General features: G+C 40.3%; 1 protein-coding gene across 1 annotated transcript in view; it reads right to left on the bottom strand.

Annotated features, from left to right (window-relative positions):
- VTC4 (Inositol monophosphatase family protein) overlaps positions 1–25,653 on the bottom strand; it is a 107,907-nt gene that overhangs the window by 30,077 nt on the left and 52,177 nt on the right. Inside the window, exons 4-8 of the mRNA XM_089373090.1 lie at positions 23,707–23,787; positions 23,520–23,623; positions 23,200–23,284; positions 3,520–3,574; positions 3,329–3,372 (exon numbers count right to left, since the gene is read on the bottom strand). Coding sequence (XP_089229216.1) covers positions 3,329–3,372; positions 3,520–3,574; positions 23,200–23,284; positions 23,520–23,623; positions 23,707–23,787 — 369 coding nt within the window. The remainder of the gene's footprint in view (positions 1–3,328; positions 3,373–3,519; positions 3,575–23,199; positions 23,285–23,519; positions 23,624–23,706; positions 23,788–25,653) is intronic.

Here is a 25,653-nt window from a genome sequence, read left to right on the forward strand (position 1 = left end):
ACCCAACAGAGAATGCCCTCGGCAGTAGTACCTCTCAGTCGAAGACAAATATCAACCCCAATCTACCCCACGAAATCTCCCAACGTCAACCTCTAGGGTCTACATCAGCCTCTCTAGCCCAACGTCTGCCCAACGTCTGCCCAGCGTCAGCCTCTCTGGCCCAGCGTCAGCCTCTCTGGGCTCTGCGTCAACCTCTGGAGCCTCTATGTCTCCCACGCTAGCCCTCCTCGGGCTCTGCGCAGTTCCTGGCTACCTCTACGTGGCCTCTCACTGCTTTTGCGTCGCCTCTAGATGGCTCTGCGTCAAGCCTCTCCCAGCTTTTACGCTAATGCTCTCGGTACTATCTATGCCTCTCTGCTACTACATTCACTGCCCCTCAGCTACAACTCTTTCGACACTTCCGAGTCTCTCTACTTCCCTCCTGGAATTTCTCGGTGTGACTCCCTCTGAACCTCAATTTCCCTCCGAGAAACCCTTCGGCCAATGTCGAGATGCCCCCACTCCGATCAGTAGTGCAACTGAACCACTGATCTGGATTTCTTGGCTAGAAATCCTCAACAGCAACTCCCTCCTCCTTGGTCTTCCCCTGTTAGGTATTATTCTGACCACAGTACCCCACCAGCTTCACTCCGCAACTTACCCACAACCTCCTATGCCCTAGCAAACTAAAGGTTAGAGCCTCTAGGCTCTACGCAATCCCGGCACCAGCAAAATCCGCACCTCCTAGCCACGAGCATCAATATTTCCTGACTGAGGAAGATGATCAAGGACTGCATAGATCAGGTCTGCTCTTCTCTGCCACTGTGCTAATCCTCTTCCTGGCTTGAACTGATGACGCAGGCACTGTGTCACCCCTTCCTTGCTGCTTTTCCGCTAGGAACAACTTCTGTCACTCGAGACAGTTGTTTCTGTTGCTGCTGCTCTACTCGACTGATGCCCTCAGTTATCTTGTGATCTACAACCACGCTTTGATACCATGTTGGAATTTCTAAGTCTAATTGTTAGAAATCCTTCATGTACTTTCTGATTTATTTCTGCCTACTTGTTCTATTTAATTAACAAGTTATTTACCATGTAAATATTGAAAATAAATACAAGTACATGCTCAACACATTACAGCTCATCAACTGAAGGAAAAAACAAGCACACAAGTGACACCATTGTTTTTGGACTAATATCCCCAAAAAACCCAATGAGGGAAAACTGCTGCAACTATCTAAGGGTTTTATTATTAAGCAGTTTCAGAATACAATCTGGGTGCCAAACCAACTCACCCAACAGAGAATGATCTCGACAGTAGTAACTCTCAGTCAGAGATAGATATTCCGGCTAAAACCCCGGATGAACAATCCCATAGCTCTCAGCTCCAATCTGCCCCACGAAATCTCCAGAGTCTGCCTCTAGGGACTACATCAGCCTCTCTGGCCCACCATCACCCCAACTTGCCCTGCGTTGGCTTCTAGAGGCACTACATCACCCTCTAGAGCCTCTACGTCACCATGCTGGCTCTCTCTGGCACTGCGCAGCTCCTGGCTGCCTTTGCGTGGGCCCTGACTGGCTCCGTGTGGCCTCTAGCTGGCTCTGCATCCCTCTCTCTCGGCTTTTGTGTTGATTCGCCCTGTACCCTCTCTGCCTCTCTACTTCTATATTCACTACCCCTCAGCTGCAACTCTGATCACTCCTTCGATTTCCTCAGCAAGCCCTGCCCCAAAAAATCAAATTCTTGATCAACTCGGTGTGTTCTCCAAGTGACCCTCAAGCCTCCTCTTATACTTTTCTCATTGACAATTCAGCGGCCGAGATTAAGTCCCTAATCAACGGCTAAGATTAGATCTGGCTTGATCCATATCTTTTGGACCATTCTAACTCAGTTTTATATTAATTCACATTAATATTTTATTTTCCCTAAGTTTAGACTTAGGGACTCTATTGAAAATATTAATTATTTTAATATCTCCCAAACTGGTTAGATTATGCCCAAACCATTTCTGGGTATTGGAGATATCATGTGCTTTAGCTTTTCCACCAATTTTCATGGTTAGAGCACATCCGATGCTACCCCAAATCAACAAGCTTGTCACCTAATTAGAAATATTCTCCTTTTGCACATCCACCTATGGGTGATTAAGGCCTACAATGATATCTTGATCTGCTAGATGGCCAAGGAAATTCTCCCATGCCTGTAGTTAGTTGATAAGACTTGCAATGATCTTATCCTATTGAGCTACCTCATGTCAGAATTCCTCCATTTGTAGAAGGATATATATGCCCTGTTTCTCCAAATTTGCAACCCTATTTGGCAGTATTTTGTAAGCAATGCAAGGATTCATAATACATCAGTTTCTCATCCTTGGAGGAAAGGAGGGATGACTATGTTGTTGGGAAGAACGCACAAAAAAAAAACCCTAAAATAAGGGTCAGCAAAAAACCCATAACATTTATGGGCCCATGAAACTCTTTAGATTTGAATCTGCAGCAACTGGGGGAAGACAGTTCCCAACAAGGTTAGGAGGAGGTCTCAACAAGGGGGAGAAACGGGTCTCAATGAAAGTAGGAGAGCATCTTGATAGGAAGAGAAAAGAATCTCAACAATAGTAGTGGGAGGTTCCAAGAAGAGAAAAGAGGGCTGTCAACAAGAGAAGCAGGCTCCTAACAACGAGTAGATCTCAATGGGAACATAAGGGATTCTAGACGGGAAGAGAAGAAGGTGCCCATGGGAGAGGAAAGAAACCATAATGGGAAACCAAGGGGTTTCAACATGGTAGAAAGCAATCCCATCAAGAGGAGAAGGGGGTTTTGGTAATAGTAGAGAAGGGCCTCAACAAAGAGAAAACAGGATCCCAACAAGGACAAGAGGGGAAGGGGGGCCCAATGGGGATACAAAGGGGCCCCGACAAAGGAGTAAAGGGGGTCCATATAAGTGTGACTTTGAAGGGGTTAAGACAAGGTTCATGGGTTCAAACAGAGTACAAAGAATAACTAAAAAGTCCTGAAATCAGAAAGGGTGCAAGAGAACACAGTTTGAAACTAACGTCCTCAAAAACTTGGTTAGAACAAGATTCAGAGACAAATAAAGGAATTGTGTAAAGTAAGAAACTGCATTGGTCTAGAAGTCAATCTCGTAACAAGTAATTCATTTTACAACAAATGCAAATTAATTATTTTTTATCAATTTAATAATTTCTCATTTCCATTACTTAACAGAATACATGAGTGAAATAAAAAGTAACTCATTAAGAAAGACTACAACTAGTCAAGAAACCCCATATATATCGATAACAGTAACCAAGCTACAAGCAAGTGTTCCTTCAGAATAAGATCTGCATACCTCAGCTGCAAGAAGCGCATTCCCCAACTCAGTCTGAGAAGATGCTGGAAAGTTCCCAGGAAGTTTTATTTCAGAATTTTAGGTAGCAGTTAGAAGAACAACCAGAAATCCACCTCAAATGGTAAATAAGATGTTCTTGCCATGCTCCTTTAAATTTCAATATTCTATATTCCTTAGAAATATTTACTTACCACTTATAGGGTTCCCATTAAGAAAAGCACCCCTTCCACGGATAGCTGTAAACAACTGCAAGACACGGAAACAACGTTAAAGACCTCATAATGTACTATGCAGAAGAACAATAGAGATTATGCAAAAACATACTAGAAAGTATGCAAAAATAGATGGGTTGTATACTTTTATACATTATGAAAAGCCACTAGATAAAATGCGATCAATGTAATATGTAAATGTCAACAGATACAAAAAGGATAGCCTGAAAAATGCACAGCAACTGTTTGAATGTAAATAAGTGGGGAAATACAGAATGCAGCATCCTGGGGTGAATAAATGTACAGTCAAAGAGAGGACAGGATTTGAGATGAAAATTTCATGATAAGCTGAAAATGTTAGAAGATGTTAACCTGCTCTGATGAATACTAGTTCAATTTCAACAAAACAAACTTTTTACAACAGCATTGTTCCAATAACCAAGTGCTCAATAAAATGGCCAACATTGTCTCTTCCAATAAAATGGTTGGCTTATTTACATACAATATAGGCAAATTTTGTGCTTCACAAGGAAAGAAAACGTAACAGAATGGTACCAAAAGGTATGAATGTGTGTTTAATGTTCATTATGCATTAATGGTTAATCAACACCAAAATAGGAGTAACCGTGTATTAATGCCAAATTAAAGAATTATGCTTTAAATTAATTAACAAAAATTAATTAGTCATAATATTAATTAATTAACTATGGATTAGTATATTTAATTAAATTATAATGTTTTAATTAAATGTTAACGTTATTAATTAACTAATAAATATAATAATCATAATTAAATATTTATTTGATTTTTAAAATCCAAGGAGGCACACAAGTCAGAGTCTGAGTGGGTTGGTCATTAATGCATGGCGGTGCTATTTGAGTTTTGCCCCTGAAAGGGTAACGTGCTGAGGAGGGAAACATGGGGAGAGGGGCAAGAGTGCCCTCTCAATCACACTCGGAGGCAGCCCCAAACAGCCTTAAATACACGAGTTGATCAGAGTGAGAGATTTGAACTTCATTTTGAAGATAATTCCTAAGAAGAAAGCATGTGCAAGAACAACACACGGGGGTGACTGCACCGAACAATAGTTGCTCCTCCATCAGTTTCTTTGCCTGCCTCTACCCAAGCCTGAGCATGAAAGGAGTGTGATTGAACGTACAGCTGCTTGCTAGGACTGATACACCACAAGTGCTTGCTACGGTTGATAAACCACTGTGCTTGTCCCTGGCTGAGAAACCACCTGCACAACGGGTCACTGGTGCTTGTTGGCACTAATAAACCATCGGTGTTGGTTGCAGCTGATAAACCACTATGCTTGATAAACCACCTGCAAGTGACAACACTTACAGCTCATCTGGAGAATTTTGCTTGGGAAATCAAGCTCTCAAACTCTAGACCTAGCACAAGGGTGGCAAGTTACAAAACAAAGTTGTGAAAAATTCAAAACTGAAATCCTATTGCAGCAACTGGAAATTATTCTTCTAATTGTTAATTAATTTTAACAATTTATTTGCTACGGAAAACACTGAATAAATCACACTGCAACCTTCACAAATAAGATACTACAAAAATAATAGCACTAGAAACTGAGAAAATACTAGCACACACAATAAAAATAACACCACTATTTTTGGACAAAAGTCCCTGGAAAAACCCAATGTGGGAAAATCGGTGCAACAAATAAGGTTTTTATTTTATTATCCAGCAGTGAAAATCTGAGTACAATCTAAATGCCTGAAACTGGCAATCCACAACAAGAAAATTTGGGCAAAATTATTGAAGGGAATTACCCTTCCTCCACAAGCAATCCCAGCACAACCTGCCTTCAGAAAACTCGGCCTCCTGGACCCTCTGCGTCAACCTCTGCACTGTCTCTGATGTTAACCCTCCAACCAATCTCTAATGAAGTCCCTTTGCCTGCGTCAGCTGAGGAAATCATACCTCCAGCACTTTGGAACCTTTGCCTAGCCTCTGGAACTGAGAACGAATTTTTTTCAGCTAAATTGAACTGCCAATCTAAAGCAACTGCGTTGCCTCACTAGGAATAACTCGGCCCTCTTGCTGTTGCCTCTCCGGATCTGGAAAACTTCCTCCGGATCACTGTCCCTGCCCCTCACTCACTGCTTCGATCTCTGGCTCTCCAACAACTGACTGTTGCTACTCTGGAAATCGATCTGCCAAGGAAATCGAATTTCTAGTGTTCTCTAATGTGTTCTCCAAGTGCCCATCGACTTCCTCTTATAATCCATTGTTGGAGCACCAATAGCCAAGATTAAAACTTAATCGATGGCTAGGATCATCTTGGAATCGATCCGTGTGAGTTTCTAGATGATTCTCACCTTGACTTAATTAATACTGATTAATTAACCAATTTTCCTAAGTTTAGACTTAGGAAACATTAAAAAATTGGTTAATAATCTAATTAAGTCACTTCTAGGTGGAATTTCCAGAAACGATTATGGGTCTTGGAGATCTCATGTATTCTAGCCTCTCCACCAAATTTCATGGCTAGAACACATCTGATGCTACAAAAACTAGCACTCCCTCTTAACGAGGAATGTGTTGTAGTGTTGCACACCCTGCCACAACACTCTGTCTCTGTATCATCTTCGTTACGCTGTTGATGTCTAGTTGTTGCTGCCCACCAACTATTGCGTAACTCTGATGTTGCATCTGTGTTGCCATTGACATTGCCTTACTGTTGCCAACTATGCATCTGCACTACAACTCCCTCTCATCTGTTGTTGCTACAACTGCAACTGAAAAACATCCAAAATATTGAATCAACTGTGTTCAGTATGATGCATCTATCTCCCGACTCTTAACTACTACTAGCATTTGCACTGTCACTGAAAATTTTGCATTGTTGCCAACTCTGCACTGAGCCACCTGCTCTGCTATCAACACTACACTGTGCTCCTCAACATCTGGCTGCAACTAGTCTGCAACTGTTACTCTGGAATTCTGATTGCACCTCTGACACTGATCCATCCTACTACTGAATATTGTGGGCCCCTGTAGCAAGGTACTAATCCATGAGGTGGACTCCTCAAGGACCCTGCCCAATCTCTGTAGTTCTCTGGGACTACAGTGCCAAATCTCCCCACCTCACTCCTAGAGGTGTATCTACGAACATCGCAAAGTGTTCTTCCAACTTGGAGGACAACTTGTCGATCTCTATAGAAGCTACCTGCTGGTCCTGCTTCTCCGACTTGTCCTTCTTATTGAGAGGACACTGTGCGTTGTAGTGACCAAGCTCACCACACCTGAGGCACTTGACCTTTGACATGTCCTTTCTTCTCTGTTCTCTTTGCCCCTGACAGGGATCCTTTGATGTGAGGGCCACATTTTCCTCCTTCACCACCTTCGATCTGCTGCCACCGATGGAGCTCTTTAACAGAGCTCGCCTCAATTCCTCCTGTTGTAGGTATGACCACGTCCTGTCCCATTCTGGTAGCTTGTCTCTACCCAATATGTTTTGGACAAAAACTTGCCACTCCTCAAAGACACTATTAAGTGCCAACCTCACTAGCTTTGTTGGTTGAGGCATTGCCCCAACAACTGCAAGTTGGTCTCGAACATCTTGAATCCTAGTGAGGAGGGGATCTATGCCTTCCCCCTTTTGCATCCTGATACATCTCAGCTTCTCCTCCAGGAACATCTTTCGCTGCTCAGAAGTGCCCTGATATAGTGTGGTGAGAGCATCCCACATCTCTTTGGCAGTATCCTTTCCAGCTATGTGTGAAACTATATGGTCGCGGACCCCATCCAGGATCAACCGCTTCGCCCACGCCATCTCTTTTCTATATTCCTTCAGTTGATCCACATCTTGGGGAACTTCCACAACACTATATGTAGAGCTTCAGGCCATCTTCATCAAACAGGAAGGACATCCTAGCCTTCCAGATGACAATCTGGATGCCTGAAACTGGCAATCCACAGCAAGAAAATCTGGGAAAATTTATTGAAGGGAATTATCCTTCCTCCACAAGCAATCCCACCACAACCTGCCTTCAGAAAACTCGGCCTCCTGGACCCCCTACATCAGCCTCTGTGCTACTTTGCGCAGTCTCTATGACGTCAAGCCTCCAACTAGTGTTTGATGAATTCATTTTGCCTGCCTCAGTTGAGGAAATTGTCTCTCCATCACTCTAGAACCTCTACCCAGCCTCCGGAACTAAGAACGATTTTTTCTTCATCTAAATCGAACTGCCAATCTGAAGCAATTGCACAGTCCTCTACGTTGTCTCACTGGGAATAACTCAGCCCTCTTGCTGCTACCTCTCCGGATCTGGAAAACTTCCTCTGGATCACTGTCCCTACCCCTCACTCACTGCTTCGATCTCTGGCTCTCCGACAACTGACTGCTGCTACTCTGGAAATCGATCTGCCAAGGAAATTGAATTTCTGGTGTTCTCAAGTGTGTTCTCCAAGTGCCCATTGACTTCCTCTTATAATCCACTGTTGGAGCACCAACAACCAAGATTAAAACTTAATGGATGGATAAGATCATCTTGAATCAAACCGTGTGAGTTTCTAGATGATTCTCACCTCGACTTAATTAATATTGATTAACTAACCGGTTTTCCTAAGTTTAGACTTAGGAAACATTAAAAAATTGGTTAAGAATCTAATTAAGTCACTTCTAGGTGGAATTTCATAAATGATTTATGGGTCTTGGAGATCTCATGTATTCTAGCCTCTCCACCAAATTGCGTCGCTAGAACACATCTGATGCTACAAAAACTAATAAAAGTGTTGACACCTAATCTTCATGATTGGGGAATTTGTAAATAAATAAATCAGGAATGTGAACAGTCATTGGAAGATGAACTGAACAATTACTCCTAATGTATATAACAATAACCTACCTATGGAATAGTCAGACGAATCAGTTTTTTCTGCCTTTGGAGAGTCATTGCCTGGCCTGACATGGTATCAGAGCCAGTTCTACAAATAGTTGTAACTCCCTTCATTTTTGCCACTGCCTCTGTCCTGAGCACTGCTCTGCCTCTGTCCTGAAATAGTTTGCTCTGCCTCTGTCCTGAGCGCTGCTCTGCCTCTGTCCAGACCATGAGCAGTCAGACCATGTCATAAACGTTTCAAAAAAAAAAGGGCCACCTTCTACAATTCAACGCATGTTAGAATGTCTTCCTCGTAATGAAATGCATATGGATTTTGTACTGTGATTTATCGGGGCCGCTTTCTATGATCCAGCAGATATGCCATAATTTCTTCCTCGCCCTCTCTGGTTAAGGTGGCACGCAGGCTTTGTATTTTTTTTTTCTCGAAATAGTCGTGGCCTTCCCATGCTTTTTCCATGGTTCCTGTCTAGCCTTTCATTAGACTGTCATATCTCCTAGCGTGCACGCTATTGGTTTTGCAACTTGCTAGAAATGGGTTTTTGTTCTACTTGGCTTCGATCATGACAATTCGGAGTGGTCTTCTCCATGCCACCTGCCTTCATCAGTATTAGACTCTCAGGTTCCTGTTCGCATGAGTTTTTCAGCAACTTTGGCTTCTATCACGAGTATTTGGTCACTTAGTAGCCACGACTGTTATTTCTTCTGGTCTCATTTTCTCTCATGAAGTGAATCAGTTGGGATAATGAACCGATAAGTTGGATTATCAGTTTCTATTGAGGCGTTGTTCTCCATTAGCTCTTCATTAACCGGCCGGAGTAACATTCCGTTTGTTGTTCCTCTTCTGCAAGCGAACGCGTCCCTGTTTATCTGGTCCTTTTCTGCAAGCGAGCGCTTCCGAAGATTGCTGGCACCCGATGCCGTCGGCACCTGAATTCTGATTTTCTTGAGATGGATATTGGAATTGAGGGTAACATGAATCACGACTTAAACGAGGGCACCAGGTTTTGTATTTTCAAAGAAACGCTGTCGTTCTAGAATTTTAGAAGTCATGCTAGAAAACATGTACATTTGACCATTGTATTTAAAGACAAAGAAGATGGCGCCGTGTGTGGGAATGTGAAAAGATTGATGCGTTGTTTTGATGTGTTGCTGATGCGTTGAAGCATGACATAGTATGCTGCTCTTGATGCGTGGTTTTTATGTGCTGCTTTGAGACAGCTGATACGCGTGGTTATGTGATTATCTTTTTGATACCTCTGCGTTAGATATGACTTGAAAGGGAACCATATGTATTTTTAACGTTATCCCCCATATACCACGACAAAATAATACCTCTATTTTTTAATATATCTGAGTACAATTTCACTATACATCAGCAGAAGTTTTTTATCAACAGAAATTTTTTATCAGCAGAAGTTTTTATCAGCAGAAATTTTTTATCAACAGAAGTTTTTTTTTATCAGCAGAAGTATTTCTTACAGAATGCATTCAATCATCTCTATGGTAGGAATAGTTCTCACTGGCAAGGAGAACTATCCTGAATGGTCCCAAATGATAAAACACACCCTCATTTTCAATGAGTTGTGGAAAGGAGTGTGTGTCGAAGAAGCAGACAATGATCCAGTGCAGCCTACATCAGACAAAGAGCTCGTCATTTGGGAAAACAAGAACAGCAAAGCCTATGCATTAATCGCAGCATCTGTAAATGAAGAGGTGAGTCACCATATTTCATCATATTCAACTGCCTTTGAAGCTTTACAAAAGCTGAAAGAACTCTATGACTCACATTCTGCACTTGAAGTTGTTCAGCTCATGATTAAACTCTTCACTCTTGAACTGAAAAATAATGATCCTCTTGCTCTTGCATCTGAAGTAAAATCTATAATGCATGGTATCAAATCCACTAAGGTTGCGGTGGATATCCCTCTTATTGCTTTTCTCAAGGCACTCTATCCTACTTACTCCAATTATCTTGAGTCTTTACAAGCAAATGGAAATCTTAAAGATATAACCTTTGACTCTCTTGTGAAAAAGTTTGCTGAAAGAGAGAAAGCCTTTGGAAAGAAGACAGTCCCTGAATCTTCTGAAGAGACTGTTTGCCTTGCTCATAAAGAAAAGCATCCTGCTCAAGATTCTACAAGAGGAAGAGGTGGACGAAGAGGAAGAGGAAGATACTTCAGAGGCAGGGGGGCACACATTCTCAAGGAGAAAAAGCAGCTCTGCATTGCATTCGCTGCAAACGAAATGGATCACATGATGCTTCTACATGCAAGCTACCATGGGACAAAATTGAGCAGAAAAGAAACCAGCAGAAAGGTAAAACTGATGATACAGACAACGGTAAAGCACCTGAATCCGCTCACTATATTAAGGCACAATGTAACATTGGAGTAAATGAAGATTTGTTTAATGCTTCACTTGCTTCTTCAAAAAATGATTGGTTGCTTGATTCAGGAGCAACCTGTCACATGACTCATAGAAAAGATTTTTTTGAAGATTTCACTGACAATGTTGATGGAGCAGTATACTTTGCAAATCAGTCAAAAATCAAGCCATCAGGGCTTGGCACTATCAAGCTTAAACTACCTGGTCTTCCAGACTTTCTTCTGGATCATGTTCTATATCTTCCACAGCTCAAAAGAAACTTGTTGTCCTTGGTTCACATCTGTCAGCAAGGTCACTCCATTCATATGTTTGATGGCAAGCTTGAGGTAAGAAAAGCATCTGACCACTCACTTGTCATGAGGGGAATAGAAGAAGAAAGGCTTCTCAAACTGCAAGGAACCTCTGCTCATGCACAACATTTCTGTAAAGTTTTGTAGATGTTCTATGCTAAGAGCAATTTCACTTTTCTCACAGCAATCATACAAGTAGATAAGCAAAATGCAGATAGAACATATAAGCAGATCTTACAGAAGACAAATCAGAAACAAGAAAAATGTATGTGATTGTTTCGGCGGTCAACAGGATGCTTCAACCAGCAAAGTCTCCTTTGGTCAGCCAGCCCAGCATGTGTCACAACAACCCTCCAACCAGTAGATGAGTCAACCCAAGTCAGTTCTACAAAAGTCAACGTTGTCCTGAAAAGTCAACGCAGGGGCAGCAAGCTAAAAGTCAACGCAGCAGCAAAACGGTCAACCCTTTGACCTCGATTTTTGTGCCAGGTAGAATGGCCTTCAAAAATCGAACCTCCCACAAGTTTTCAGCTTGTTTGGACCAAGCGTTGACCAAAGTCAACGCTGGTCAAACTTCTGCGAAAAACCCTAGCAGCAGAAACATCCTCTTCGTCCTTCCCACGTGTGGCTGAAATTCGTCCTCCAGGTAGCTCGTACTTTTTAGGATGAGAGAGGAAGATGTGAGTTGTGTTGTGTTCCAATTCTCTCCAACTTTTCCTGTATATATATATCCATCAATGAGGGTGTGTGACACATCTGTTGGGCATGTGAGCCTACATTACAAAACTGGCTGACCTTTGCACATATAATTTATTAAGAATAATAAATTCAAAATATAAGTTCTGCTCATCGGATTAAGACTATTTTTATATGGATTTTACACCTCTCAGAAAGAGGAATCCAACAAAAATATTAGCCTCTTAATCTGAGCATCAGAACATGGAGTTTGGACCTAGTTGTCCAAATTTAACAATTTCTATCCCCAAAGCCCCCCAGAGCTCCCAGAGCTCATCGTCCAACAAGACCCACATCATAGGGTCTTTCCACGACACCAAGACTCTCACGGAAGGTTAGGAACTTGACCTTCCCCAGGGGCTTAGTGAGAATATCCGCGACCTGCTCATCAGTTCCTATATGATCGAGCCTTACGGCGCCTTGCTGTACCATATCCCGGATAAAGTGGTACCTGATATCAATATGCTTGGATCGATCGTGGAACACAGGATTCTCAGTCATACGAATCCCACTCTGATTATCACAGAGTATTACAGTGGTATCTAGCACATGTTGGAACAGCTCACTAAAGAGCTTCCTCAACCAAACTGCTTCACAACAGGCCATACTAGCAGCAATGTATTCGGCCTCCGCGGTGCTCAAAGCCACCGACTTCTGCTTCCTGCTCATCCATGAGATCGAAGCAGAACCAAGATTGAAACAGCATCCAGATGTGCTCTTACGATCCACCACACTGCCAGCCCAATCGGCATCAGTATATCCCCGGAGTATCACACTCCCGGCAGTGTATCTTAGCCCATGGTTTATCGTGCCCCGAAGATATCTCAAAAGATTCTTGGCACCAACCCAGTGAAAATGATGAGGCTCAACCATCTGTTGACTCAAAGTATTCACTGCAAAACATATGTCCGGACGGGTGTTCACTAAGAACATCAAAGCTCCTATGAGTTGACGATACTCAGTAGGATTGGTCAAGATAGGCCCTGCAGCGCTGCCACTCAACTTCTTAAAGTTGAGTTCCATTGGTGTCGACACGGACTTACAGTCCACCATCCCAAATCTATCCAGAAGCTTCACAATATGCTTTCCTTGAGAAAGGAAAATCTCTCCAGGTCTCTGCCAGACCTCCAGGCCTAGGAAATAGTGCATCAGTCCTAGGTCTTTCATCTCGAACTCAGCAGCAAGCTCCCTCTTACATTGATGAATGAGAGGGTCATCACCTGTCAGGAAGAGGTCGTCCACATACAGCACTAGAATGAGAGGCTTTCCTTCAGATCTAGGAAGATCTACTACTTTCTTCAGGGAAGCATCTTCGTCAAAAGTGACATCATGGCTTATCTCTACTTCCCTTTGACCAGGTACATAGACTCTATATGCCTTAGAAGTCTCACTGTAGCCCACAAACATTCCTTTCTTCCCAGTAGCATCCAGCTTACTTCTCTTTTCTTTCGGCACATGAAAATAGACAGGACATCCAAAAATTCTAAAATGTGAGACATCAGGTTTCTTACCAGAGAAAACCTCTTCGGGAGTTTTGGAGTCCAAAGCGGAATGAGGGCATCGGTTTTGAATGTACACAGCAGTATTTGCAGCTTCTCCCCACAGAAACTTTGGAAGACCCTGGTCACATAGCATGGCACGGGCAGCTTCCACAATAGTCCTATTCTTGCGTTCAGCAACACCATTCTGCTCAGGAGTATATGCAGTGGTAGTCTCCCTCTTAATGCCAGCTTCTCTGCAAAAGTCTTTGAACTCATTTGACTCATATTCAGTGCCATTGTCAGTCCTCAAAATCTTGATCTTCTTTCCGGTCATATTTTCCACCAAGGCTTTGAAGGTACGGAACCACATGAAAGCCTCATCCTTCTTCTTCAAGAAGTATATCCAGGTTTTGCGAGAGAAGTCATCAGTAAATGTCATATAGTAAGAACATCCCCCCAGGGATGTTACAGGCAACATACCGGAAAGATCAGAATGGACCAGTTGCAATATCTTAGATGTCTTTGTGACACTTGAGGGGAAAGGTCCCCTTGTATGTTTTCCTTCAGCACAGCCCTTACATACACCTTTATGATTATTTCCAAAATCAGGCATCCCTGTCACCACCTTCCTTGCTTCGGGAAGAGCCTTATAATGAAGGTGTCCAAATCTTCGGTGCCATAGTTCGGTTTGACGGATAGTATCACAAGTCATAGCTCCCAACGGACTCCCTCCAACCTGGTAGAGTGTACTAACTCTAAAACCAATTGAGATAGCTTCCTTGAAGCTCTTCTTCCACATGAGTACCTTTCCATCAGAAAAAGTTACATTGAATCCTTTGTCTTCCATGGCAGATACAGACACAAGGTTCTTCTTCAATTTGGGTACATAGAGTACATCTTGTAGATGGAGGACTTGTCCTTGAGACAAGTGGAGGGTCACAGTCCCGGTCCCTTTCACAGGATAAGTGGCATTATCCCCAAGGATAATTTCTAGATTAGTATCCCTTTCAACCATGTCAGAAAGTGCTTCCTTGAATCCGGTGATGTGTCTTGAGGCACCACTATCGATTAGCCAGACATCCATAGTGTCGGGCGGAGATGCAGCTGAGAGAGCAGATATTAGAATATACTCATTTCTTTTATCAACAACATTAGACTCCTCATACCTGGTATTTCTGGTCCTTTTAGAAGGTGGATGGTTTCCTTCAAAGTGAGCCTTCCTCTTTCCTTTGGATTCCACCAGAGTTCTTCTTTCGGGAATGAGCAACATAGGCAGCATTTCTTTCATTATCAAATTCCTTCATCCTTGTTTCTTCTTGCATACATCTAGACAGAAGCTCATCAAAGTTAGGGATGGTATTATTGTTGAGAATGGTTGCCCTTAGGATCTCTACACCATAAAGACCATGACAACACTTCACTGTACTGCTTCTTTCATTATACTTAAACTGTAATAATCATGTTACTACTTCTTGTGACCCTTGTCATTGTGACTGCTTCTGAGATCATATTCATGTCGAGATCACTAGATCCGAATACAATGGAGACTATTGATATGATATATCTCCTTTTTCAGGGATGCCGAGAATCAATGTCATCACCTAAACATACTTCATTAATCTGGTTATGCTGAGACAGTAATATATATGAAATAGAGATAATATTCAAGATGACCTTCGTTGATCCGAGAGAGTTGATCCGTCACTGCTCCGTTTGAGTATACTGAGACTGTAGCTCCTGATTTGATTGTCACTGCTTAGATTGCAGTAGACACAGTCATCATTGAAATTCTCTTCAACGAGATTATATGCCGAGACTGAGACAGTATCTTCAGGATCACTGTGATCTCTATTAGGCCGTGAATATGATTAGCCCAGACTTCATGCCAAAACTGCATCCTCATCTGAGATCTTCTCTGGTCCATCTATCCGAGATTTGCACCTGCAATTTGAGAATGTATTTAGCCCAGAACTTGCCTCACTGTTGTGTCCTCATCGAAGTCATTACTGCTCCATACAGCCGAGATCATAACTGTATCTAAAACCGAAACAAAGTGCAGTCAAACCCTACTGCGACTCCTTCATTTCTTGCGGATTCATTATTCCTCAACTGCGGCTATAATTGTCACACTTGTATGGCGTATATATATATATATATATATATATATATATATATATATATATATATATATCATGTATATGTATCCAAACTTCACGTAGAATGGCCATACCTGTATAGCGTATATATGTATCCCAAGTTCACGTAGAATGGCAGAGAGGAATGCAAAGTTCTGTTGCGTGAACAGGTCTCGTTGACTACGTTTTATTGACCCATTGACTGCGTTTATATTTCTTCATAAGCCTGTTGCTTACTGCGGCTAGGGCATCACTACATCTAGGGTATCACCTGTGGCTAGGTATCTACAGTTGGGGCAACGTACAGCAGCGAGGGCATTACTTTAGTGACCAGCCTATCATTCATGATATCTCTCACCTTCACCAAAATCCCAGACGTGGAGAGGAGGAAACTACTCAAGAATGTGTTTAACAGCAGCAGAGGCATTTGATGGAGGTTCTTGAATCTTCCTTGTCACATGATCTAGGAGATCATGATCTTCTAATTTGAGATCTAATAACATCTTCCAGGCATGGAAGTCATCACTTCCAGTCAGCTTGTCATTCTCCCTGAATTCAAGCTTAGAGGAATCCATTTCCTTCGATGATGATTGCTATAGATAGAGTTTGTCTTCACCTCAGCTCTGATCCCATGTAAAGTTTTGTAGATGTTCTATGCTAAGAGCAATTTCACTTTTCTCACAGCAATCATACAAGTAGATAAGCAAAATGCAGATAGAACATATAAGCAAATCTTACAGAAGACAAATCAGAAACAAGAAAAATGTATGTGATTGTTTCGGCGGTCAACAAGATGCTTCAACCAGCAAAGTCTCCTTTGGTCAGCCAGCCCAGCATGTGTCACAACAACCCTCCAACCAGTAGATGAGTCAACCCAAGTCAGTTCTACAAAAGTCAACGTTGTCCTGAAAAGTCAACGCAGGGGCAGCAAGCTAAAAGTCAATGCAGCAGCAAAACGGTCAACCCTTTGACCTCGATTTTTGTGCCAGGTAGAATGGCCTTCAAAAATCGAACCTCCCACAAGTTTTCAGCTTGTTTGGACCAAGCGTTGACCAAAGTCAACGCTGGTCAAACTTCTGCGAAACCCTAGCAGCAGAAACATCCTCTTCGTCCTTCCCACGTGTGGCTGAAATTCGTCCTCCAGGTAGCTCGTACTTTTTAGGATGAGAGAGGAAGATGTGAGTTGTGTTGTGTTCCAATTCTCTCCAACTTTTCCTGTATATATATATCCATCAATGAGGGTGTGTGACACATCTGTTGGGCATGTGAGCCTACATTACAAAACTGGCTGACCTTTGCACATATAATTTATTAAGAATAATAAATTCAAAATATAAGTTCTGCTCATCGGATTAAGACTATTTTTATATGGATTTTACACCTCTCAGAAAGAGGAATCCAACAAAAATATTAGCCTCTTAATCTGAGCATCAGAACATGGAGTTTGGACCTAGTTGTCCAAATTTAACAATTTCTCATATATTTCTCATCATGAAGAAGGTACACTTCCATCAAGTTTATTATGGCATGCTAGATTTGGACATTTAAACTATGACAGTCTCCGCTTATTGAAGAAAAATGGTGTTGCTGGTTTGCCTACAATTCCTAGGAAACATAAGCAATGTGATGCTTGCATTCTAGGAAAGCATAGCAAACAGTGTTTTCATGATTCACATTCAAGAGCACATAGAAGCTTGAACTCATTCATTCAGATTTATGTGGTCCAATGCCTGTTCCTTCTACAAATGGAAATAAATATATCATGACATTTATTGATGATTACACCAGAATGTGTTGGGTTTATTTATTGAAGAACAAATTTGATGCTTTTCAAACATTCAAGAATTTTCATAAATGGATTGAAAATGATGCACAATCTCATATTGGGTCTATTCGCACTGATAATGGAAAAGAATATACATCAAATGAATTTGAAAACTATCTTCGCCAACATGGGATCAAACATCGAACAACTATGCCTTATAATCCCCAACAAAATGGTGTAGCTAAAAGAATGAATAGAACAATCTTGAATATGGTACGATCCATGCTTTTCTTCAAAAATGTAAAGATAATGTTTTTGGCTGATGTTGTTCTATGTGCTGCATATATAAAGAAAAGATGTCCATCTAATGCTATAAGAAACAAGACTCCTTATGAATTGTGGTATGGACATGTTCCTTCGGTAAAACATCTCAGGATCTTTGGTTCCACCTGTTATGCTTTGATACCAAAGGTACATAGAAACAAACTTGGTGCTAGAAGTCGTAAGTGTATCTTACTGGGGTATTCAAGCACCTCTAAAGCATATTGCCTCTATGATGAAGTAAATAAAAAGTTTGTTGTATCTAGAGATGTCATTTTTCTTGAATCATCCAAATCTGACAATGTTGTTGAGCGGAAACTTGATCGCTTGGATAGATTCACAAAAACGAAATCATTTCAAGAATTTGATAATCAGATTCCACATCTTGAAGGGGGGATTCCTATACTAGATCAACATGTGGAATCTTCTTCTGAAGAACAATCTCTTCTGCATGAAACTCCAACAACGGATGATGCTTTAAGTGATGTAATTGATAGAATTGGGAGACTCAATCTTGATTCAGTTCCAACTCAATCAACAGAGCAGCCTGGACCATCTCAGAAAGGTCCCCCAAAGTGGCTAACAAAGACACTTGAAAGTGTTCATCCTGATGAAATTGGAAAAACAAGAACCAGAAATTCAAACCGAAAAAATGGAGGTGATGTAGATGACTCTAATTCACCTGTTGATATGGATGTTACTTATGATTGTGAATTGAACTTGTCTACAGATTTTGAACCAACTTCCTTCAAAGAAGCTGCTTCTCATGATGAATGGAAAGAAGCGATGCAAAAGGAGTATGATGCCCTCATAAAGAATGGCACTTGGAAGCTGGTTGATCCTCCATTTGGAACCAAACCAATTGGCTGCAAGTGGGTCTACAAGAACAAGTACAAAGCTGATGGCTCACTTGACAAGCACAAAGCTAGGCTTATGGCAAAAGGTTTTGCACAGAAGGAAGGGGTCGATTATGAGGAAACTTTTGCCCCCACAGCAAAATGGGCCACCATCCGGACACTCTTTGCACTAGCAGCTCAAAACGGTTGGAAAGTCCATCAAATGGATGTAAAAACTGCATTCTTGAATGGAGATCTAAAAGAGAATGTTTTTATGTCCCAACCTGAAGGATTTGTTGTGAAAGGACATGAACATAAAGTATGCAAACCTGTGAAGTCCTTGTATGGCCTCAAACAAGCACCGCGAGCCTGGTATGAAAAACTAACTGAGCATCTTCTGAAACTCAACTTCAACCATTTTGATCTTGATGATGCAACTTTATTTGTCAAGAAAGTTGGCAAAACAGTTGTGTATCTTGTGGTATATGTAGATGATCTTTTAATGATAGGGAACAATGAAAGCTACATTGCATCCATAAAGAAGGAATTGGGGAAAAGTTTTGAAATGACTGATTTGGGCTATGTTCATTACTATCTTGGCACTGAAGTAACCCAACATCCAAAATCCATATTTCTTTCTCAAAAGAAATACATTGGAGATTTGTTAAACAGATTTGGCATGACAGAGTGCAATCCTCTTTCTACTCCAATGGAACAAAACTTAAAGTTCACATCTATTGAAGGAAAGGAATTTGAGGATGCAACAAAGTATAGACAGCTTGCAGGAAGTCTCATCTACCTCACTACTACCAGACCAGACATTTCATTTGCTGTTGGAATCCTCTCCAGGTTCATGCAAAAGCCTTGTGAGGGACATTGGTCTGCTGCAAAAAGAGTTCTAAGGTACTTGAAGGGAACTCAAGACCTTGGAATCAAGTATACACAGGTGGACGACTTCATCTTGATTGGATACTCTAAGACTTCGATGGAGACAAAGAAACTGGGGTATCTACTTCAGGATATGCTATGAGTCTTGGATCAGGAGCTGTCTCCTAGAGATCACGCAAACAATCAGTTCCAGCAGATTCCACGACTGAAGCAGAATACTGGCAGCAGCTGAAGCAACGAAAGAAATTGTGTGGCTCAGGAAAATTCTTGAAGATTTGCAGGTAAAACAAGTACAATCAACTCCACTCATGATTGATAACACCTCTGCAATAAAGTTGGCCAAGAATCCAAAGTTCCATGATCGAACAAAGCATATCAATACTAAATATCATCTGATTCGACATCATGTTGAGGCCAAAACAATCCATCTCTGTCATTGTTCCACAAATGAGCAAATTGCAGACATCTTCACCAAAGCACTTGCAAAGGAAAAGCTTGAACGATTCAGAATGATGCTTGGACTCACCAACATCCCTTCAGATTAAGGGGGGGAATGTTGACACCTAATCTTCATGATTGGGGAATTTGTAAATAAATAAATCAGGAATGTGAACAGTCATCGGAAGATGAACTGAACAATCACTCCTAATGTATATAACAATAACCTACCTATGGAATAATCAGACGAATCAGTTTTTCTGCCTTCAGAGAGTTATTGCCTGGCCTGACAAAAAGTCTCATGACCACCTACGGTTTGGAGGTTAACATGACACCTCTCCTCTAGTCACCAACAGAAAATTGTTTTATCAGATAAGTAGTCCAGTCCTTCTATGTGAATTACAAGTGTTAACTTACAGTAAACATGTGAAAGCTTGTAAATGGATTATGCATGAGCATAGAAGCACCTACAACAAACACTAATGATGTGACCATTGAACCACAGATCTCAACATGTACAAGATCTCAACATGTACAAGCTCCAAGAATTTGCTTTCTCCCCAAGATCAATCCATGTCAACAACTTCCCTTTGTTGCTCCCTTACCAATGCTAATATACATCTCCCTTCTCCTAAATAGTATGTAGATAAACAACCATCTCTACCCTCTACTCAAAAGAGAAAGATGTCATAAACACAAATGCCCTTTCTTTGATGCAAAGTGAAGTGGCATTGGTATCTCCATTGTCCACAAACTTCATTAATCTTCCACAATCACATCCTCTGAATCCTTCGTCGCCACATCCTAGTCACAAATTACAATACAAGCCATACTCCTCCCCTCCTGAAGCAATAACTTTACCACTATGTTTGTCCTTCACCAAGCATCTGCCTATTGTGAATATGACTTTCATATGCAAACTTTGTTCTGCAATATGGCTAACATAGATGGGAATTCTTACTTAGACTAGAAAAAGAAAATACATTCTTAAACATAAACTTCTTACCACATACCAGTTGCAATTTTGCATCTCCATGCCCTTCAACTGTTGAAAAATGGGGCAGCTGTGGAACGAATTTCCCCATAGAAACCCTAAGACCCCAAGGGGAGCCCATATCGCCCCAAAGAAGAATTCAAATTGATAAAAGAATTATTATTATGAATTAATGTGGTACAAATTGGGTTGTACAAGCATTCGCTATGGCGTGTGTTAAATACATATTTAATTAATATCAAAAGGAAAATCACATATTGTGATTTTCAAGGTCGGCCTGTAAGTAATACATGTCAGCTTCCATATATATGTTAGTAGTGTTACATATGTTTATGGAAAACTTTACAACAATATGGCAACAACATTGACATGGAACTTACATATGACAGTGATAATGTATTATAGTAATCTTGATAGTGACCTTGATGCAGTGATCTTTTCCCTTTGGAATATGACTATGTATTCATAAAATGATGGCAGCTTTGAATGAAATGATGAATCTTGTATGGGCAGTGACCCTGAGGCAAGAGAATGACCTTAAGACAGTAATTTATATGACAATGACCTTGCTCCATGATGATTGTGATTACAGTACTCTTGATGGCACTATGATGGTTGATAGTAACCCTATCTTAATATATCAGTGATCTTGACAGTAATGCACTGACCTTGACATGGCAATAGACTTTGGTGAAAGTCGTATTATAACAGTGAATTATGGCTTCAGCATGACATGTCAGTGATGGAAGAACTTCGATGACTTGTTTCGTTCAGTTCACAAATGAAGTTGTGAACTAGCTTGGGTTGGCCCTAGGAGGCCTGACGTGATTGTTGTAACTCATTATGATTGTACTTTGTATCTCAGCTAAACATTTGATGAATATCTAATAGAAAAAGAATCTGGTTGGGTTTTCCCCCTTGTGGGATTTTGCCTTGGTCTCTGACCTAATTTCTGTTGTCTCAATTGTGCATCCCTTTCTTCTATTGTTCTTTACTATTTCGTTGCATTGACAATGTTATTGTTCTCTCTTCATAGTTGCTAATGATGTTATGATGTTATGGGATGAATGTAATAGGTAAATGATGAAAAAGTTTATAAATGCAATTATCTACAGCAAAGAACAATCTAACCCTAAAAATTAACATCAACTACATGGGTGTTGTGATCACCTAAAGTAAATGATTCTACCATGGCAGTAGCTTCCCCGATGGACGCATACCAATACCCCTCCTAATTTTCATGAATACCACCTATTCATCTCTCACCCAAAAATATCCAATGTTCCATGGGGACGCGTCCCCAGGGTACGATCGTTCTCCCCATGTTTCCCACGCTCCCAAGATGGGGAGACACCTATGGGAACATTTCCCCACAACCCCCTTTTTGTGGAAACTTGGGGAAATACAAGGAACTCACAAAAGGGGTGCAGCGGTGCTTGTGGGAGCCCCCTCAAAAAAGTGGGCTTTTGGGCATCCCCTCTAAAAGGAGATATCTATGCATCCCCCTGAATTTTGCTTAGAAACAATAATTTATGAGTAGGGAAGCCTAATATCCAAACCTAGGGCCCTACCGAAAGTGACGCAAATTATAATTCATATTACATATTTGTTGAGACTAAACTGCTTATTTTGGGGCTACATGTAGATGACTTGTATCTTACAGGTATAGAGAAGCTTATTGCAATGTGCAAAGCAAATATGACAATTGAGCTTGCAATGAAGGACATCAGCATGATGCATTACTTCTTGGGTTTGGGGGTTTGGAGAAAACCAGGGGAGATTTTCCTTGGGCTTGAAATATTTGATCAATACCAGACTAGATATATATTTTGCAATGAACACATTACGCTAGTTCATAATGGAATCAAGGTGGGAGCAATGGGTTGCTGCAAAACATGTGCTCAGATACTTGAGGGCAAGGTTGCCAAAGCATGGGAGCAAAGCAGGAACGGGAGTACCGGGAGTGCCATTTTCCAACAAAATCCTAGGAGTGAAACAGAGCAAGAGCTTTTTCTATATAGTATATATTTTTATATATTATAATGCATTTATATTAAAAAAAAAGGTAGAATGCAGATTAGTTGCTCCTAACTTTATTTCTTCATTGCTATCTGATAGTCTTGGATCTGCCAGTGTAGATTGTTAGAAATCTATGGACATGCTTATATCAAACAATCTTTACTATATGATGCACTTAACCTAGACCTTCCAGATGCATGTGCCCTCTCAAAAATAATAAAACTTACCATCATTAAAATTCATGGTATAAGATTTTTATTTCAAATCCTTTGTGTAATCATCTGTCCACACATGTTCACCAAGCTTCATCTTTGCTATTATGTTTTTTATAAGATATATCATAATATATTTTTCGATGCTCCAAAAACTTCAACCTGCTTAAGATGTCTTATCTAGGATTATTGATTTTTTATTCTCAAAATCTTGATTCTTGTGGAGATTTCTTCCATGACGTCATTAGTTTTCCATATGGAATAAAACAACTAAAGGGCAGTAGCAATATCTCACCTCACCAATTACCGGATTGTAAACAACACCCACAGTTGGAACCTTTCCAATCGTAAGCCCAATTGAAATGCAGACAAAAGGAAACCTGCCAGACATTTATGTCATCTAAATGTGCTCCTCAAAAATAATTGTGCAAGAAATGTCATTGGCAATGTGTATTAAGTGGAACAACTAAAAAAAAAGGAAGGACAACCCGAAACTGTCATCCTTCATGCATACAGATTTTCCTCCTCTTCATGTTTTCTCAACTAGAATGGTCGAAAATAAAGGCTATTCTAGTACACGATTAAGAAGCATAGGATTCAAAAGTTAAACTGAACCTGTGAACAAAATTCGTGGTTCCATCCACAGGGTCGATTATCCAGGTGGGTGCATCAGTTAAATCGTCAGTTCCATGAACTGCAGAAGTTTCTTCGCCAATGAACTGCACAATTTTTATTGGCTGATTAGAAATTCCTAATTAAACAAAACCGGAAAGAATAATAAATCAAAACATTAATAATACACCTTATGTTCTGGGTATTTTTCCTTCAGGAACTGGAACGCAAGCTCCTCACAGGCCTTATCAGTCTCTGTTACTAAATCTACCTGCCTTAAAGAAACACAGGATTACATTACAAAGGATTAGGAAGACATTATTTGCCAAAAGTTAGTTTAAAAAAAAAAACTGTGCTAATTTCAACTGTGAAGAGGAGGTTGGAAAAGGAAAGAACTTCAGAAGGAGTGAAAATAAAGATAGCAATGAATCCTCTGTAATGTCGTTCATCAAAACAAGCTATAAACAATAGAATGTGAGCAACTATACAACAGTGCAAACCATGTCTTGTGTAGTGCATTATCTACCTATCCACCAAGAACAGTTAACAATATTTATATCAGAAGATAATAAAACAATGCTGCACTAGAATATAGGAGGCGACACCAAATTATCCTCAATGCGGTAACAGAATATAGGAGCAATGTCTTGCGACAAAAGCCCACATGTTACCCTCAATCGTAAAACACCTGAAAAACTTATGGCCCGGCTCAACAAACCATATGCTTCCCTATATCTTAAAACAACTTAATCATCCACATGATTGACTCCTTTTTCCCTAGTCTGCATAATTAAAGCCGTACCCAACATTGAACTGCATATTCTCTCTTTATATATCACAGTCCATTATCCTACGTATCCCTCTAGTGATTATTACATCTGCTTGCGAAGCTTAAAGAGTTTAACTCCACTTATCTCTGGGCACCAGACAATTGGTGCATTCAAGAAACCTAACATAAGGGGACTCGAGAGGCAATCCTCAACCCATCACTTCAAAGAAAGACTTAGTCTGCCAAACTAACATACTGATTCCATGAAGCTTAAAACTCAATGTATGGACCAAATGCTATTTTAGGAAAATTAAGAAGCACATCAACAAAGCCATATAGAATGATCATGGAATACAATACAATCCTACCACTAGAGTCCTCACCGACCCGTGGGGGAACATTGTCATCCAAGTTAGACATCACCTCGGAGCAACCCTAACCAACAACGAAGTTAATATATGTCATCATGCTTTGGAAATGGTTATCCCATGAGTCATCAATTATTCTATAGTGTAGAGTCATCAATTATTCTATAGTTTAGACATACTCCTTGCTTGTGGGTAGCCAAGACAACTACATATACCAGGTTTCAAAATTTCATTTATTATGTTTCTTCCTCTACATGTCTAACGTTTCAAGTTAACCAAAACAACCCAAGAAATACTGAAAGAAGCAGACTATAGATGGCAAGCATGACTTCAAAGTCTCAAAATGAAAATCAGTTGCATAATTATTCCAAAAAAGGAAAATATCTCTAAATAGTCTTAAAAAGTAATAATATTAAATAAACAAAACAAAAAAATTGTTTGAGAATATACGTCAAAATTTCATACATATATAAATACTAATATTTTACTTATTCCTCATATGCGGCAATTTTTTACCAATATATTATTTGCTTATATATATATATATATATATATATATATATATATATATAAAATTTCTCATTTACTCCTAGTATGTCCCAATTTTTACCAATATACTATTTACGCATACTAATAGTCCCTTTTTATATTTGTGAACTGATAACAACGATGTGCAATTTGGTTTGCCCAATTGTTCCCATTATGAACATTGAACACTCTGTGATATTGCTGTTTGATAATCGTTTGTGCTTTTTTAGCCTAGAATTAGGGGTAAATAAAATTATGTAGTGTCATTTGAATTGGTCTTATTTAAGATTACTGATACTTTGTCATGATTTTATTACAAGTGTTCTATGTTAAATCTACATTTTTGCTTTTGTATATGGAGATTTCGGATTTTCCACAGTAGTAATTGAATTTTGTCAAGGTTTCGAATCCAAAAGAGGATCTATCATCAGAACAATGTTTGAGTAAAGATGAGACCAGCGAAGGAATAAAT

This window comes from Pinus tabuliformis, chromosome 8 (assembly GCF_031772625.1).
Source record: "Pinus tabuliformis cultivar Carrire ecotype Pingquan chromosome 8, CPIR1, whole genome shotgun sequence".
NCBI lineage: Eukaryota > Viridiplantae > Streptophyta > Pinopsida > Pinales > Pinaceae > Pinus > Pinus tabuliformis.